This window comes from Oncorhynchus keta, chromosome 27, assembly GCF_023373465.1.
Source record: "Oncorhynchus keta strain PuntledgeMale-10-30-2019 chromosome 27, Oket_V2, whole genome shotgun sequence".
Lineage (NCBI taxonomy): Eukaryota > Metazoa > Chordata > Actinopteri > Salmoniformes > Salmonidae > Oncorhynchus > Oncorhynchus keta.
The window spans coordinates 24,673,070-24,686,972 of record NC_068447.1 but is presented as its reverse complement, the minus strand read 5'-3'; the positions used below and the strand labels follow the sequence as shown (position 1 = coordinate 24,686,972).

Sequence of the window (13,903 nt, the reverse complement as noted above, 5' to 3'; positions counted from 1 at the left end):
ATTTTCAGTCATTTAAATTGTAAAGTCATGTCTTTCTAAACAATGCCACACCACATATTCCAATCTGGGAGGTAAATTCGATAATGTATTCAATAATGTTGCTGTGTATTTTGGGTTGGAATAAAGGTATTAGAATGTACCAGAGGCCACCAAAATAGAGCGCCTTCGGCAAAACATTTTGTCCTGGGGTTTCTGGCTGGCTACTATTGTGGAAAACGCTGGATTATGTGTGTACCATCAATGTGTGATATTATTGTTGTATGCATCATCAGCATCTACCACTAGGGAACAAACAGATCTGTCAAGGCTTTGGTTTTTCTCAAATCTCCCATATTACTCAATGATTGAATGTGTTATGAAAGATGAAATCCATTTCAGAAACAGTAGTAGACCACGTAGTAAAAACGGACATTCTGTGTCTTGCAGATCCGTTCGGATCAGGACCGGAACATCTCCATCCGATACAGCATCACAGGGGTGGGAGCGGACCAGCCACCCAATGAGGTGTTCAGTATCGACCCTGTCGCCGGCAAGATGTTCGTCACCAAGCCGCTGGACAGAGAGAGGAGATCATCTTACCATGTGAGTAACACACACACACACAACTACACATGCACAGCTCTGAAATGACTTGGTGACAGGCTGGCTGGTTGTCCAGGTGGACTATTGATCGAGAGAGTGAAGGGTGAGGAGTGGTGGCTACAGCCACATGACAACCACTGTGGATAACACACACACACACGCACGCACGCAGACACGCGCACACACACACACATATACAGTGCAGTATTACCAGAGTAGCGTCCACCTCAGGTGCTGTAAAGTTAATAATATGCTTAGCAGACTTAATTTTCCCATGCAACCTACACACACATCTTCAGTATGTGGCCCATGTGGGATTTTGCCCATAAGCTCCGTGCTAACACCAACTAATTATTATCATTAATATACCACTTTGATGTAGCGACTGTAGGAATTATGCTCGTTGCTTTCTCTCCACAATTGCATCTCTCGCATTCTCTCTCTCCCTGCTCCTCACATCTCTCCCTCTGTTTGACATGTCTTTGTTTATTTGTTGAACTAAGAGGCCCAGCTTTCTATTGAGAGGCTGAGCTGGGCAGATGTATGCCCAGGAGGATGCAGGATCGATGGTGATTTGTTAAGAAAGGCCCAGGCTTGGTGATGGGTTCTTGGATTAAAGCCCAGGCTGGATGTGTCTCTGTCAAATTTTGGTAAAGAACCAAATGTAGCCACACAGTCATAACTTCTGACTCAGAAGCTATATAAGCTGTACTCTATGTAAGGAAGACTAAAATAACTTAAGCTATGAAACTACCATCCAGCTTTTTTTATTAAAGAAAAATATTTGTGGTAAAAGTTATATTTCATTATCTTACATCTTTAATATCCTTGAAGGAGGGGAATACTTCCTCAAAGCGACATTGTTGTCAGCTTTGTCATCCGACATCAGGGTTGGGTGGGTCACTTCCTAAATGTAATCCATTACAGTTACTAGTTACCTGTCCAAAATTGTAATCAGTAATGTAACTTTTGGATTACACAAGCTCAGTAATGTAATCTGATTACATTTTGTTACTTTTAGATTACTTTCCCCTGAGGAGGCACAAGAAGAAGACAACCGACGTCTATTGCAGGATAAATCCATGTTAAAGTTTACATAGCTGGCCATATATGGATGTTAAATTTTACTTTATTGTTTATGTAGGCTTCTTCTAACCCATCGCTTTCTACTACATATAATAATATGATTAATTTATATAATAACATTAAAAACCAAAGAATTCCAGTCATTCCAAAAAATGTTATACCGCTTGATCTTCAAGAATAGGACTTGGAAATTATTGAAGTATAGATTAGCCAAATTGTTTTACCTGAGCATGACCTCAAAACTAAGGACTTATTAGCCAGTCCTACTCTGTTGTTTATGATTTTGTTGTCATGGAGGACTAATTGGGCTCATTGATTTGAGTTGAAAAAGAAACACTGAGCTCATGGAATGGCATGCTTTGAGCACTACTGAAAAGGGCTATTTACATTTGAAAAATGAATGGCATTTACTGCATTTGCTATAGGCCTATTGTTTACATTTTCATTGGTGACACAATGATATCTTGATAATATGCAGCTGTTTAAATCGTAAATCCACAGATGAAACAATGACAAAATGGTTGCCCTGCTTCTGTTTTGGTAAAAAGCATACCATCCATGGTGTAAAAAGTATTGTTTTAACCATGTTATAGGGCTATTTAGTGTTTGTTTATATTTACAATGTTTACAAACATCAGAATAAAACAAGATTATATTTTATATATACAGTGGGGCAAAAAAGTAATTGTGCAAGTTCTCCCACTTAATAAGATGAGAGAGGCCTGTAATGTTCATCATAGGTACACTTCAACTATGACAGACAAAATGAGGGAAAAAAAATCCAGAAAATCACATTGTAGGCTTTTTAATTAATTTATTTGCAAATTATGGTGGCAAATAAGTATTTGGTCAATAACAAACGTTTATCTCAATACTTTGTTATATACCCTTTGTTGGCCATGACAGAGGTCAAACGTTTTCTGTAAGTCTTCACAAGGTATTCACACACTGTTGCTGGTATTTTGGCCCTTTCCTCCATGCAGATCTCCTCTAGAGCAGTGATGTTTTGGGGCTGTTGCTGGGCAACACAGACTTTCAACTCCCTCCAAAGATTTTCCATGGGCTTGAGATCTGGAGACTGGCTAGGCCACTCCAGGACCTTGAAATGGTTCTTACGAAGCCACTCCTTCGTTGCCCGGGCAGTGTGTTTGGGATCATTGTCATGCTGAAAGACCCAGCCACGTCTTCAATGCCCTTGCTGATGGAAGGAGGTTTTCACTCAAACTCTCACGATACATGGCCCCATTCGTTCTTTCCTTTACACGGATCAGTCGTCCTGGTCCCTTTGCAGAAAAACAGCCCCAAAGCATGATGTTTCCACCCCCATGCTTCACAGTAGGTATGGTGTTCTTTGGATGCAACTCAGCATTCTTTGTCCTCCAAACACAACAAGTTTAGTTTTTACCAAAAACGTATATTTTGGTTTCATATGACATTCTCCCAATCTTCTTCTAGATCATCCAAATGCTCTCTAGCAAATTTCAGATGGGCCTGGACATGTACTGGCTTAAGCAGGGGGACACTTCTGGCACTGCAGGATTTGAGTCCCTGGCGGCGTAGTGTGTTACTGATGGTAGGCTTTGTTACTTTGATCCCAGCTCTCTGCAGGTCATTCACTAGGTCCCCCCGTGTGGTTCTGGGATTTTTGCTCACCGTTCTTGTGATCATTTTGACCCCATGGGGTGAGATCTTGCGTGGAGCCCCAGATCGAGGGAGATTATCAGTGGTCTTGTATGTCTTCCATTTCCTAATAATTGCTCCCACAGTTAATTTCTTCAAACCAAGCTGCTTACCTATTGCAGATGCAGTCTTCCCAGCCTGGTGCAGGTCTACAATTTTGTTGCTGGTGTCCTTTGACAGCTCTTTGGTCTTGGCCATAGTGGAGTTTGGAGTGTGACTGTTTGAGGTTGTGGACAGGTGTCTGTTATACTGATAACAAGTTCAAACAGGTGCCATTAATACAGGTAACGAGTGGAGGGCAGAGGAGCCTCTTAAAGAAGAAGTTACAGGTTTGTGAGTGCCAGACATCTTGCTTGTTTGTAGGTGACCAAATACCATAATTTGCAAATAAATTCATTAAAAATCCTACAATGTGATTTTCTGGATTTTTTTTCTCATTTTGTCTGTCATAGTTGAAGTGTACCTGTGATGAATATTACGGCCTCTCTCATATTTTTAAGTGGGAGAACTTGCACAATTGGTGGCTGACTAAATACTTTTTTGCCCGACTGTACATGTACACTACCATTCAAAAGTTTGGGGTCACTTAGAAATTTCCTTGATTTCCATGAAAACATACTACATGAAATTAGTTGGAAAATTAATAGGAAATATAGTCAAGACATTGACAAGGTTATAAGTAATGATTTTACCACCACCAAACCACCCCAGACCATCACATTGCCTCCACCATGCTTGACATATGACGTCAAGCACGCCTCCAGCATCTTTTCATTTTTTTCTTTGTCTCACAAATGTTCTTCTTTGTGATCAAACACCTCAAACTTAGATTTGTCTGTCCATAACACTTTTTTCCAATCTTCCTCTGTCCAGTATTTGTGTTCTTTTGCCCATCTTAATCGTCTTTTTTTATTTGCCATTCTGAGATTTGGCTTTTCCTTTGCGACTCTGACTAGAAGGTCAGCATCCCGGAGTTGCCTCTTCACTGTTGACGTTGAGATTGGTGTTTTGCGGGTACTAATTAATGAAGCTGCCAATTGAAGACTTGTGAGATGTCTGTTTCTCAAACTAGACACTCTAATGTACTGTCATGACCCTGCCCTCTTTGGGTACAGCAAGCCCCATCCCCCTCTACCTGTCTCCTACACCCAGGTTGCTGTGGTCAGAGAGAGGTCGTAAATTCCTGGAGGAGATTATCTCCTCATGGCCACAGTATAGAGAGAGAGTAGAGTTTTCATAGAAGAGAACAAAGGAATTTCTTCCACCTCACAGAACTTGAGGTCCGAACAACATTTATGTTCTGGAGAAGGTATAAAAGATAGGTGAAGAATCCAGCTGCGAACTGGTCCTTTTGGTACAATTTTCTGAAACTCATGGGAGACAATACGGCCACATTACCATAACACTGTTTATATTATAGCCTCAGATATGAGATGACATCTAATTGTTGTATAAGATGAATGAATGAGTGAGTGAGGAGGATACTGTTTGTAAAATTGTGTAATGTGATTTTGGGCTGTTTAATGAATGAAACTCCAATTCCCTTTTGAGTTTAACTAAATCAGAGGACTGCCCATGAGCATAGTTAGGATCTGGCGTCATGAGAAAGCTTTTTTTGCTCTCCCGAATAAAAACCCCACTTTGAGAATTTCTCAACAGACCATGTTGCTCTCAATTACGAGAGGACAAAGGTTGCAGACCAGCTTACCTCAATAACGAGAGCCCAAAATCACATTACACAATTTTGAGACCAGACTGCTGAATCTTTTAACCATCCCACGTGGTTAAACTCTTAGACTATCGATGCCAACAGAATAAGAACAAATCTTTGATATTAATTACTAGTCTGCAGCTAGGAATTCGGTTTCATTGAACGTGAAGACCGACAACCGCCGAAACATCTATTCTATAACGACATGAATGAATGTCACTCTGAACTACCCATTCTAACTACGACATAGAGAGAGAGAGAGAACGGACGCTTTCCAACAGAAACAAACTTTTCAACAGAGATCCCGACGACACACTGAGCGTAAATATATAATTAATGTGTATGTTACCCATTATGACAATCTGAACCTCCTTGCCCACCAAGTGAGAGGAAAACCCATAAGTACACCACAGAGTACATGTAATATCTGCATAAGTACAATGTAATTACTAGGTGCTACACAGAATGTAGGTAGTCAAAATTAGGTGTAACTTGAAGGGTACTTACTTGTAATTAATGTGTACTTATATAGTAGTTATCCATCCGGACCTTCTTTTAAAGCTTCCGGAAGCACCATCCAAGTGAGAAAATAAACACACTAGAACATCACAGAGTACATGTAACATCTGCACAAGTACGTTACAAGGTGTTACACAGGTGTAACACTGTTAAGTGGCTAAAAGGATGCAGCTGACCTCAATTACAAATCTTATAGCAAAAGGTCTGAATACTTATGGAAATAAGGTATTTAAAAAATACATAAAATATATATATAATATATATTTGCCAACATTTCTACAAACTTGTTTTCACTCTGTCATTACAGGGTATTGTGTGTAGATTGATAAATAAAATGTGGGAAAAGGGTCTGAATACTTTCTGAATGCATTGTATAACTAGCTAGCCCTAGATAGTTGTTGTGTTATCCAGCTATCAATAATAATGCTTGTGTTGACACAAGTAGCTAGCTAGCTAGTTAACTTTAACATGCTAGGTGTCTCACGTAATACCCTTAGGGTACAGATACCCTGAGAACAAGGTTCAGGGAATATATGACCATTGAGCACAGCTAACGTTAGCTAGTGAGTAGCACCATAGCATATTTGCCAGCTTTAGGTAGCTAGTTAGATACTCAAGGTTAGAAAACTAGCAAGCTAGAGTACCAACTAATCCCAAAAAACTCAACAGATTGCATGGCAAATCTATTCTGTAGATGGTAACTAGATAGTTAGACTTGCTTTCTATGAGAATGACAGCTCTAGAACATAAATGTTTACGGTAACTGCTCGGCCACCGAATGCAAGGTACTACAGAGGGTAGTGCTCGTAAGTAAGCATTTCACCTTGTATTTGGCGCATGTGACTAATACAATTTGATTTGATTTGATTTGACATTTCTATGTGAATTTGGTAGGGTCATCCAAAAAGTTACAGTACATATTGCAGCTTTAATAGGCTTAGAATTTTGCTAGCACAATCTCACAATTATTATCCCACAATTGAACTATAGCTGTTTATGTCTAAAAAATGTAATTGATGGTTAAAGTAATTGACCCATTGTCAAATGCACAGTTAAATGATGAATCTTTGCCATTGGGCCTGTCATACTCCATATCTTTATTGCAGAGTTGTGTCAATGAGGTGGTCGTTTTTAATTGGCTCACACTTATCACGAGGCTTGTGCAGGCTGAAATATGGTGCGTTGGGATGCTATTGGAAACTTTAACATTTGTAACAAGCATGTTAACAAGCATTCGTTGTTACACCCCTGTAATTACAGACTGTAAATACCACCAGTTTCATGTTGTTATTAAAGTGTAACTATTCATTATTACAGTTAATTACAATACTTGTTACAGTGTAATTACACTGTTACTATGTGTGTTTCTGATTTCATAACATGGATTTAACAACAACACTAGAAAAGTTGGGAGGCCAGATCTTCCGTAACTCCAAAACAAGCACGCTTCAAATCATAGCAGGACATCCAATCAGTGCATCCAAGAGAAAAATACTTTAGAAAAGGGTTCAGGGTTCTTGTGTCCTTTAAAGGCCCAAGGCAGTTAACAATGTGATTTACATGTGTTTTATATATATTTACACACTATGACTATGAAATAATACTTTAAAATTGTAAAAGGTTGATAATGCCCTTTTAGTGTAAGAGCTGAAAAACTGGCTGATATTTCATGCTGTTTAGGTGGGATGGATTTTTGGCCTTCCATGGTGACATCACTATGAGGCAAATTAGTTAGTAGACCAATAAGACAGAGTTCCAAATAGGGATGGGTACCGAAACCCGGTATTAAACGGGCTCCGGGGCTAAATTATGCAAGACCGTAGTATCGATATGCTCTGACGTTATCGGTTCTGCTTTCGGTACTGGAGAAATTAAGAAAATTCATGTCCTATTTATTATTGCTACATAAATGTTATCTTGCACATTTCATTATCTCTCTCTCTCTCTCTCTCTCTCTCCTGGCCATGCAGTATATAGAGAGAGAGTTTCACAGTAGAACAAAGGAACTTCTTCTACATCACAGAACCTGAGAACTGAACAATAGCCATGTTTTGGAGAATGTGTAAACGGTCGGTGGGGAAGCCAGTTACGACCCGGTCTGTTTTGTTTCATGTTTGTGACCTCATGAAAGACAATACAGTCACATTACCATAACTCTGTTTACATAGGTGCTTCCTTTATGAGGTTTGCGTCTGTGACAATACAGAGGCGGATGCAAGATGCAAGCAACGATGGTTTAATGAATACAGTTTACAACAGCAACAGGACAGACAGACTGTACTCAGACGGAATCCGACCCAGGGACTAGGGCGCATCTTCCAATGATAGCGTGCTGAGAAATCCAGGGGAGTGTGTCCGGATGGGTAGGAAGGAGCACAGCAGATAATCCACACAAGGGCGGCGAGAGAAGAGCACAGACACACGACACAACCTCAGGGAAGTAACAACGATCTGACAACAAGAAACACTGGTTACAGAACATATAAAGGGAAGATAAGTGGTTCCAGCTGGCGCAGACAATCAGGCCAAGATTGGGAACCACGCCCACACAAACACGGGAGAGAGAGAGAGAGAGAGAGAGAGAGAGAGAGAGAGAGAGAGAGAGAGAGAGAGAGAGAGAGAGAGAAAGAGAGAGGGAGGCAGTGGATTCATGAACCGTGACAGCGTCTAGATATTGTATAAAATGAATTAGTAAAGATGAAACTATTTGTGAAATGACGTAACAGCAACTCGCCCAAAACTACCCCACTTCTCCTTCACCCAAATCCAGTTAGCTGATGTTCTGAAAGAGCTGCAAAATCTGGAACCCTACAAACCAGCCGGGCTAGACAATCTGGACCCTCTCTTTCTAAAATGATCTGCCGAAATGTTGTCTTTCCCGCCCTTCTCAGTCCGCACCCACTTCCCTTTGTCCACCAAGCCGTCATATCGGCTTAGCACACTAGGGAACCTCCCCTATCCTTTCCTTGTAACCATATCCACTGTTTGTTTGTTTATGCATTTCTGTGATTATTTAGTTAGTTAGTAAATAAATGATTAAGATAATTGGTGTATGGATGATTCATAGTAAAGGCTGGGTTCATGCAGATAACCAACAATTTATGACGTTTGGAATGAGACTAACATGAGGTGAAGAATAATTAATTAATTAGAAGACTTAATTGATCGGATATTAAAATATCTGAAGAGTTATATTCGGAAAATTATAACTTTGTAATCTGAAGATTTTCCTTGGTGCCCTGACTTCCTAGTTAATTACATTTACATGATTAGTTTAATCACGTAATAATAATTACAGAGAATTGATTTGATAAAATAACAGTCTTCACTTTAATGATACCAAAGACACGACAGTTGCAATAAGATGAAGACATTCGTCTATGAGGCATTTTCAATATTCCCAATCCAGAAGAGATCTCTCTCGCGTGGAGCCTGTCTCTCACACGCTACAGCACACACACACCAGAAAGACCCTGCTCTTAATTCGTGACGATGGCGGGGGGAGCTAAACGTTCAAAAGTGTGGTTACACTTCACCAGAGTCGATGCTGACAATGCTCGTTGCCACATGTGCAACAAGACTTTTGCTTGTAAGGGCGGAATCACGAGCAATCTGTCCAAACATCTATCGAAATTGCATCATGTACAGGCAGAGAAATGTAGAGTTTTTGACTGCCTAGCTCATAGTTCATCTCTCATTACCCGATCTATGTTAGGTATGTATGCTAGCAACCTAGAGCCCACACATGGTGTTAGCTAAATTATGCGAACATGTGTTCATGATCAAAGTGACCATTAGCCAGATGATTGTTTAGCTATGGGTGCGTTCATAAATTCAATCACCCATTTAAAGATTTTGCAACTTTTTGTTAAAGTTGCAGCTACAATGAACCAACCCACTCCTCTCTCTAATACCGCTGGTCCTGCAGCTACAATGAACCAACCCACTCCTCTCTCTAATACCGCTGGTCCAAGCCAAAATTAAGCCCAAAGCCCCTTCACTCTAGCAGCTAGTGGGAGGATGACTGGGGAGAGTGTTAATGAGTGCCACCAAGCCGTGACCAAGTTCATAGTGAAAGGCCTACACTCCTTTTCAACAGTGGAGTCCAAGGGTTTTAGGTAACAGTCTGTCAGTATCAAATCAAAGTTTATTTGTCATGTACGCCGAATGCAACAGGTGTAGTAGACCTTACAGTGAAATGCTTACTTACAGGCTCTAACCAACAGTGCAATTTCTAAGTTTAAAAAAAGGTATTTGGTGAACAATAGATAAGTAAAGAAATAAAAAACAACAGTAAAAATGACAGTGAAAAATAACAGTAGCGAGGCTATACAGTAGAGAGGCAATAACAGTAGAGAGGCTATATACAGGCACTGGTTAGTCGGGCTGATTGAGGTAGTATGTACATGTAGGTATGGTTAAAGTGACTATGCATATATGATAAACAGAGAGTAGCAGCAGCATAAAAGAGGGGTTTGGGGGGGAACACAATGCAAATAGTCCGGGTAGCCATTTGATTACCTGTTCAGGAGTCTTATGGCTTGGGGGTAAAAACTGTTGAGAAGCCTTTTGGTCCTAGACTTGGCACTCTGGTACCGCTTGCCATGCGGTAGTAGAGAGAACAGTCCTATGACTGGGGTGGCTGGGCTCTTTGACCATTTTTAGGGCCTTCCTCTGACCTCGCCTGGTATAGAGGTCCTGGATGGCAGGCAGGTTAGTTCGTACTGGGCTACCCTCTGAAGTGCCTTGCAGTCGGAGGCCGAGCAGTTTCCGTACCAGGCAGTGATGCAACCAGTCAGGATGCTCTCGATGTTGCCGCTGTATAACCTCTTGAGGATCTGAGGACCCATGACAAATCTTTTCAGTCTCTTGAGGGGGAATAGGCTTTGTCGTGCCCTCTTCACGACTGTCTTGGTGTGTTTGGACCATTCTAGTTTGTTGGTGATGTGGACACCAAGGAACTTGAAACTCTCAACCTGCTCCACAACAGCCCCGTCGATGAAAATGGGGGCATACTCAGTCCTCCTTTTCCTGTAGTCCACAATCATCTCCTTAGTCTTGGACAGATTGTTATTCTGGCACCACCCAGCCTGGTCTCTGACCTACTCTCTATTGGCTCTCTCGTTCATTGTCGGTGATCAGTCCTACCAGTATATATTGAGTTGTATTACATTTTAGGATATAGTAGTATAAAAGGGTTGTATGTTAGTCCCATCACTCCATAATACAAAACATAACAAAACAATAATTCAATAATGATAATTCAACACAGGAAAATCTTTGTTTTACTTACTGTAGGGAGATGAGCAAGGCACTCAATGTGATCATTGAGCTGAAGGACGTGCCAAAGTTGGTCATCATCATCAGGCGAGTGGACCAGCCTCTGTCAGGACCACGATCTCACTGTTACAGTGCACTACACAAGCCAGGGCCGTGTAAAACAGAATGTCCTTCACACCAGGGCAGTGTACAAATCGCAAACTGGCGAAGTAGTGGTAGAGGAGATCTCAGACATTCTGGAAGAGTTTGAGTTAGAGCCGAGCAAGATTTTAGCTGTGACTGTTGATAATGCTGGAAATATGGATGTTGCCATCAAGAGGCTACACATCCTAAAAATAGGATGCTTTGCGTATTCATTGAATCTGGTAGCACAGAAAATGTACAAAATGACTTCCGTTGATAAATGGGCAGCCCGAATCAGAGCTGGTCGTGTGGTTCAAGAGATCCTCCATGTCCAAAACAGTCTTGAAGGAAAAGCAGCAGCTCCTTGGTAAGAATACAGTTTCATCTATTAAAGTATTATTTAGAAATTCCCACATTTAACAATTTCATTAAATGTTCAAGTGTGCGGTAATGAAATGTATGTTGTTTTTTGTTGTTGTTTCGGGCCTTCTGCAACACTCACTCACTCTAATCTAATGATAGAGAGATTCATGGAGCGGTAACCAGCGATCCAAGCAGCAGCCTTGGACCCAAGACTGTGAAAAGCAATGGCCAAGGACAACCTGGACCATCTGAAGGACGAGGACTTCCATAAGGCTGAGGAGTTTGTCGAGTTCATGAGAATCCTCTATACATCCACACTGTGTGTGTCATGTGAAAAGAATGCCACCTGTGGACAGATCTTGCCCATCCTCCAAAAACTGGAAGAGCACTTCACTGTGAAGAATGAAGATACAACATTTGTGGCAACCATCAAAGAGAAGGTGTGGGGGAACCTCTCCAAGCGCTATCAGGATGAGGACATTCAAGCCTTCCTGCATGAGGCCACAGCAATGGACCCCAGATTTAATGGGAGGCCGGTGAGTGACGCCGCCTGGAACAGGCTGAGGAAGGCAACTGTTGAGGCCAATGTGACAGGAGCAACACCAGGGCTGTCAGAGGAGCCGGAGCAGACAGACACAGAGCACCAGCAACAGGATGAGTCTGAGGGAGAAGGAGAGGAAATGGAGGAGACAGTCCCTCCATTAAACAAAACAAGGAGTGCCTTGGAGCTGTTCTCAGAGGACGACAGGGAGTTGAGGTTGACGATCCAACAGGACACCTTGTCCCTCAGCGAGCGTGTTCACCTCGAGGTTGAGCTCTACAAAGGCCTCCCATCTCCATGGCTGAAGATCCTGTGATGTGGTGGTGGGAGAAGAGAGCTACTCTGCCCCTCCTCACAACAAGCTACCTTTGTGCTCAAGCCTCCTCCACCTCTAGCGAGAGGGTATTTTTGACTGCAGGGAACACAATAAGCCAGATTTCCATCATCATGTCACGCCTTGGTCTTAGTATTTTGTGTTTTCTCTTTCTTTATTTGGTCAGGCCAGGGTGTATTGGGGTTTAGTAGGTGTCGGGATTGTGGTTGAGTAGGGTTGTCTAGCATAGTCTATGGCTGCCTGAGGCGGTTCTCAATCAGAGTCAGGTGATTCTCGTTGTCTCTGATCGGGAACCATATTTAGGTAGCCTGGGTTTCACTGTGTGTTTGTGGGTGATTGTTCCTGTCTCTGTGTTTGTTGTCACAAGATAGGCTGTATAGGTTTTCACGTTCCGTTTGTTGTTTTTGTATATTTAGTTATTTAATGTATCGTTCAAATTTTCATTAAAGAACATGAGTAACCACCACCCTGCATTTTGGTCCGACTCTCCTTCTACAGACGAACGTCGTTACACATCACAACATTAGAGTGTATAATAGTGATTTGTTCAAAACATTACTGTTTCTTTTGCTGTAAATAATTGTTTATTTGACATTTTAAAAAATAAAGCAATGTTAATTCTGTTCTTAATTGTTATTTTTTTCTCATAAATAAGAATACCGTTAAAGTACCGGATCGATAAGCAGTATTGGTAAGAGTAGTAATACCGTTAACCTTAACGATACCCATCCCTAGTTCTAAACCTATCCGCCGATAACAGCATATTTTCCATTCCCAGACAGCAAAATTCTTGATTGAGAAATTGCCTTTGAAGCTATTTTGGTTTCTTTTTGACCATTTTAGTTGAAAACTATCACAGTAAGTTACTTAACTGTTATCCAGAAGTTATTTTATATTGAGATAAAAAAGGGCTGCTGTGGACCTTTAAACACGGCTTGAAATCTCTGACTAGCGGTGTTATTGAATGAGGGTGTCGGCACCGCGCAGCGCTAGGAGAGAGATAACGCTCTGTGGGCTCCCAGACTGCGGTTTAGCAGGAGTGATGGCAGTGTGCGGATATTGGGTGCAGGGCCAGATCAGACAATGCAGAGGAAAAAGAAAAGTCAAATTAACCTTTGGGAGACCCGGTGATGCAATTTTTGTGAGGTGCAGAGGGGAGAGGGGAGGGAAATGTAGAGAGATTGGAGGGGATGTTCACCTGCCTTAGAGAAAGGAAGTGGATGGTGCGTCCTCCTGATTCTTCTTCCTGTCACAAGGCCACAACCCTCCTGGCAAGAGGGTAAGAAGGTTTTTAATAGATAGTTGTCATGGCGATACCCCGGCTGACACCCTCTCACTGTCCGATCAGAAGCACATAATAGAGAGGTTCTGCTGCTACAGATTGTAACCATATATTCCTCCCCTTCTCCCTTCTCTCTTCACTTTTCTTTCCCTCCTCTTGTTTTTAACTTCTTCCCTTGCCTCCACTCCTCCATGTATCTCTTTCCCTCCTCTTGTTTTTAACTTCTTCCCTTGCCTCCACTCCTCCATGTATCTCTTTCCCTCCTCTTGTTTTTAACTTCTTCCCTTGCCTCCACTCCTCCATGTATCTCTTTCCCTCTTCTTGTTTTTAACTTCTTCCCTTGCCTCCACTCCTCCATGTATCTCTTTCCCTCCTTGTTTTTAACTTCTTCCCTTGCCTCCA

At 41.6% G+C, this 13,903-nt stretch overlaps 1 protein-coding gene across 1 annotated transcript in view; it reads left to right on the top strand.

The window, feature by feature from the left end:
* LOC118360283 (cadherin-4-like) overlaps positions 1 to 13,903 on the top strand; it is a 636,928-nt gene that overhangs the window by 522,589 nt on the left and 100,436 nt on the right. The window contains exon 6 of the mRNA XM_052482021.1: positions 427 to 582. Within this exon, the coding sequence (XP_052337981.1) occupies positions 427 to 582 (156 nt within the window). The remainder of the gene's footprint in view (positions 1 to 426; positions 583 to 13,903) is intronic.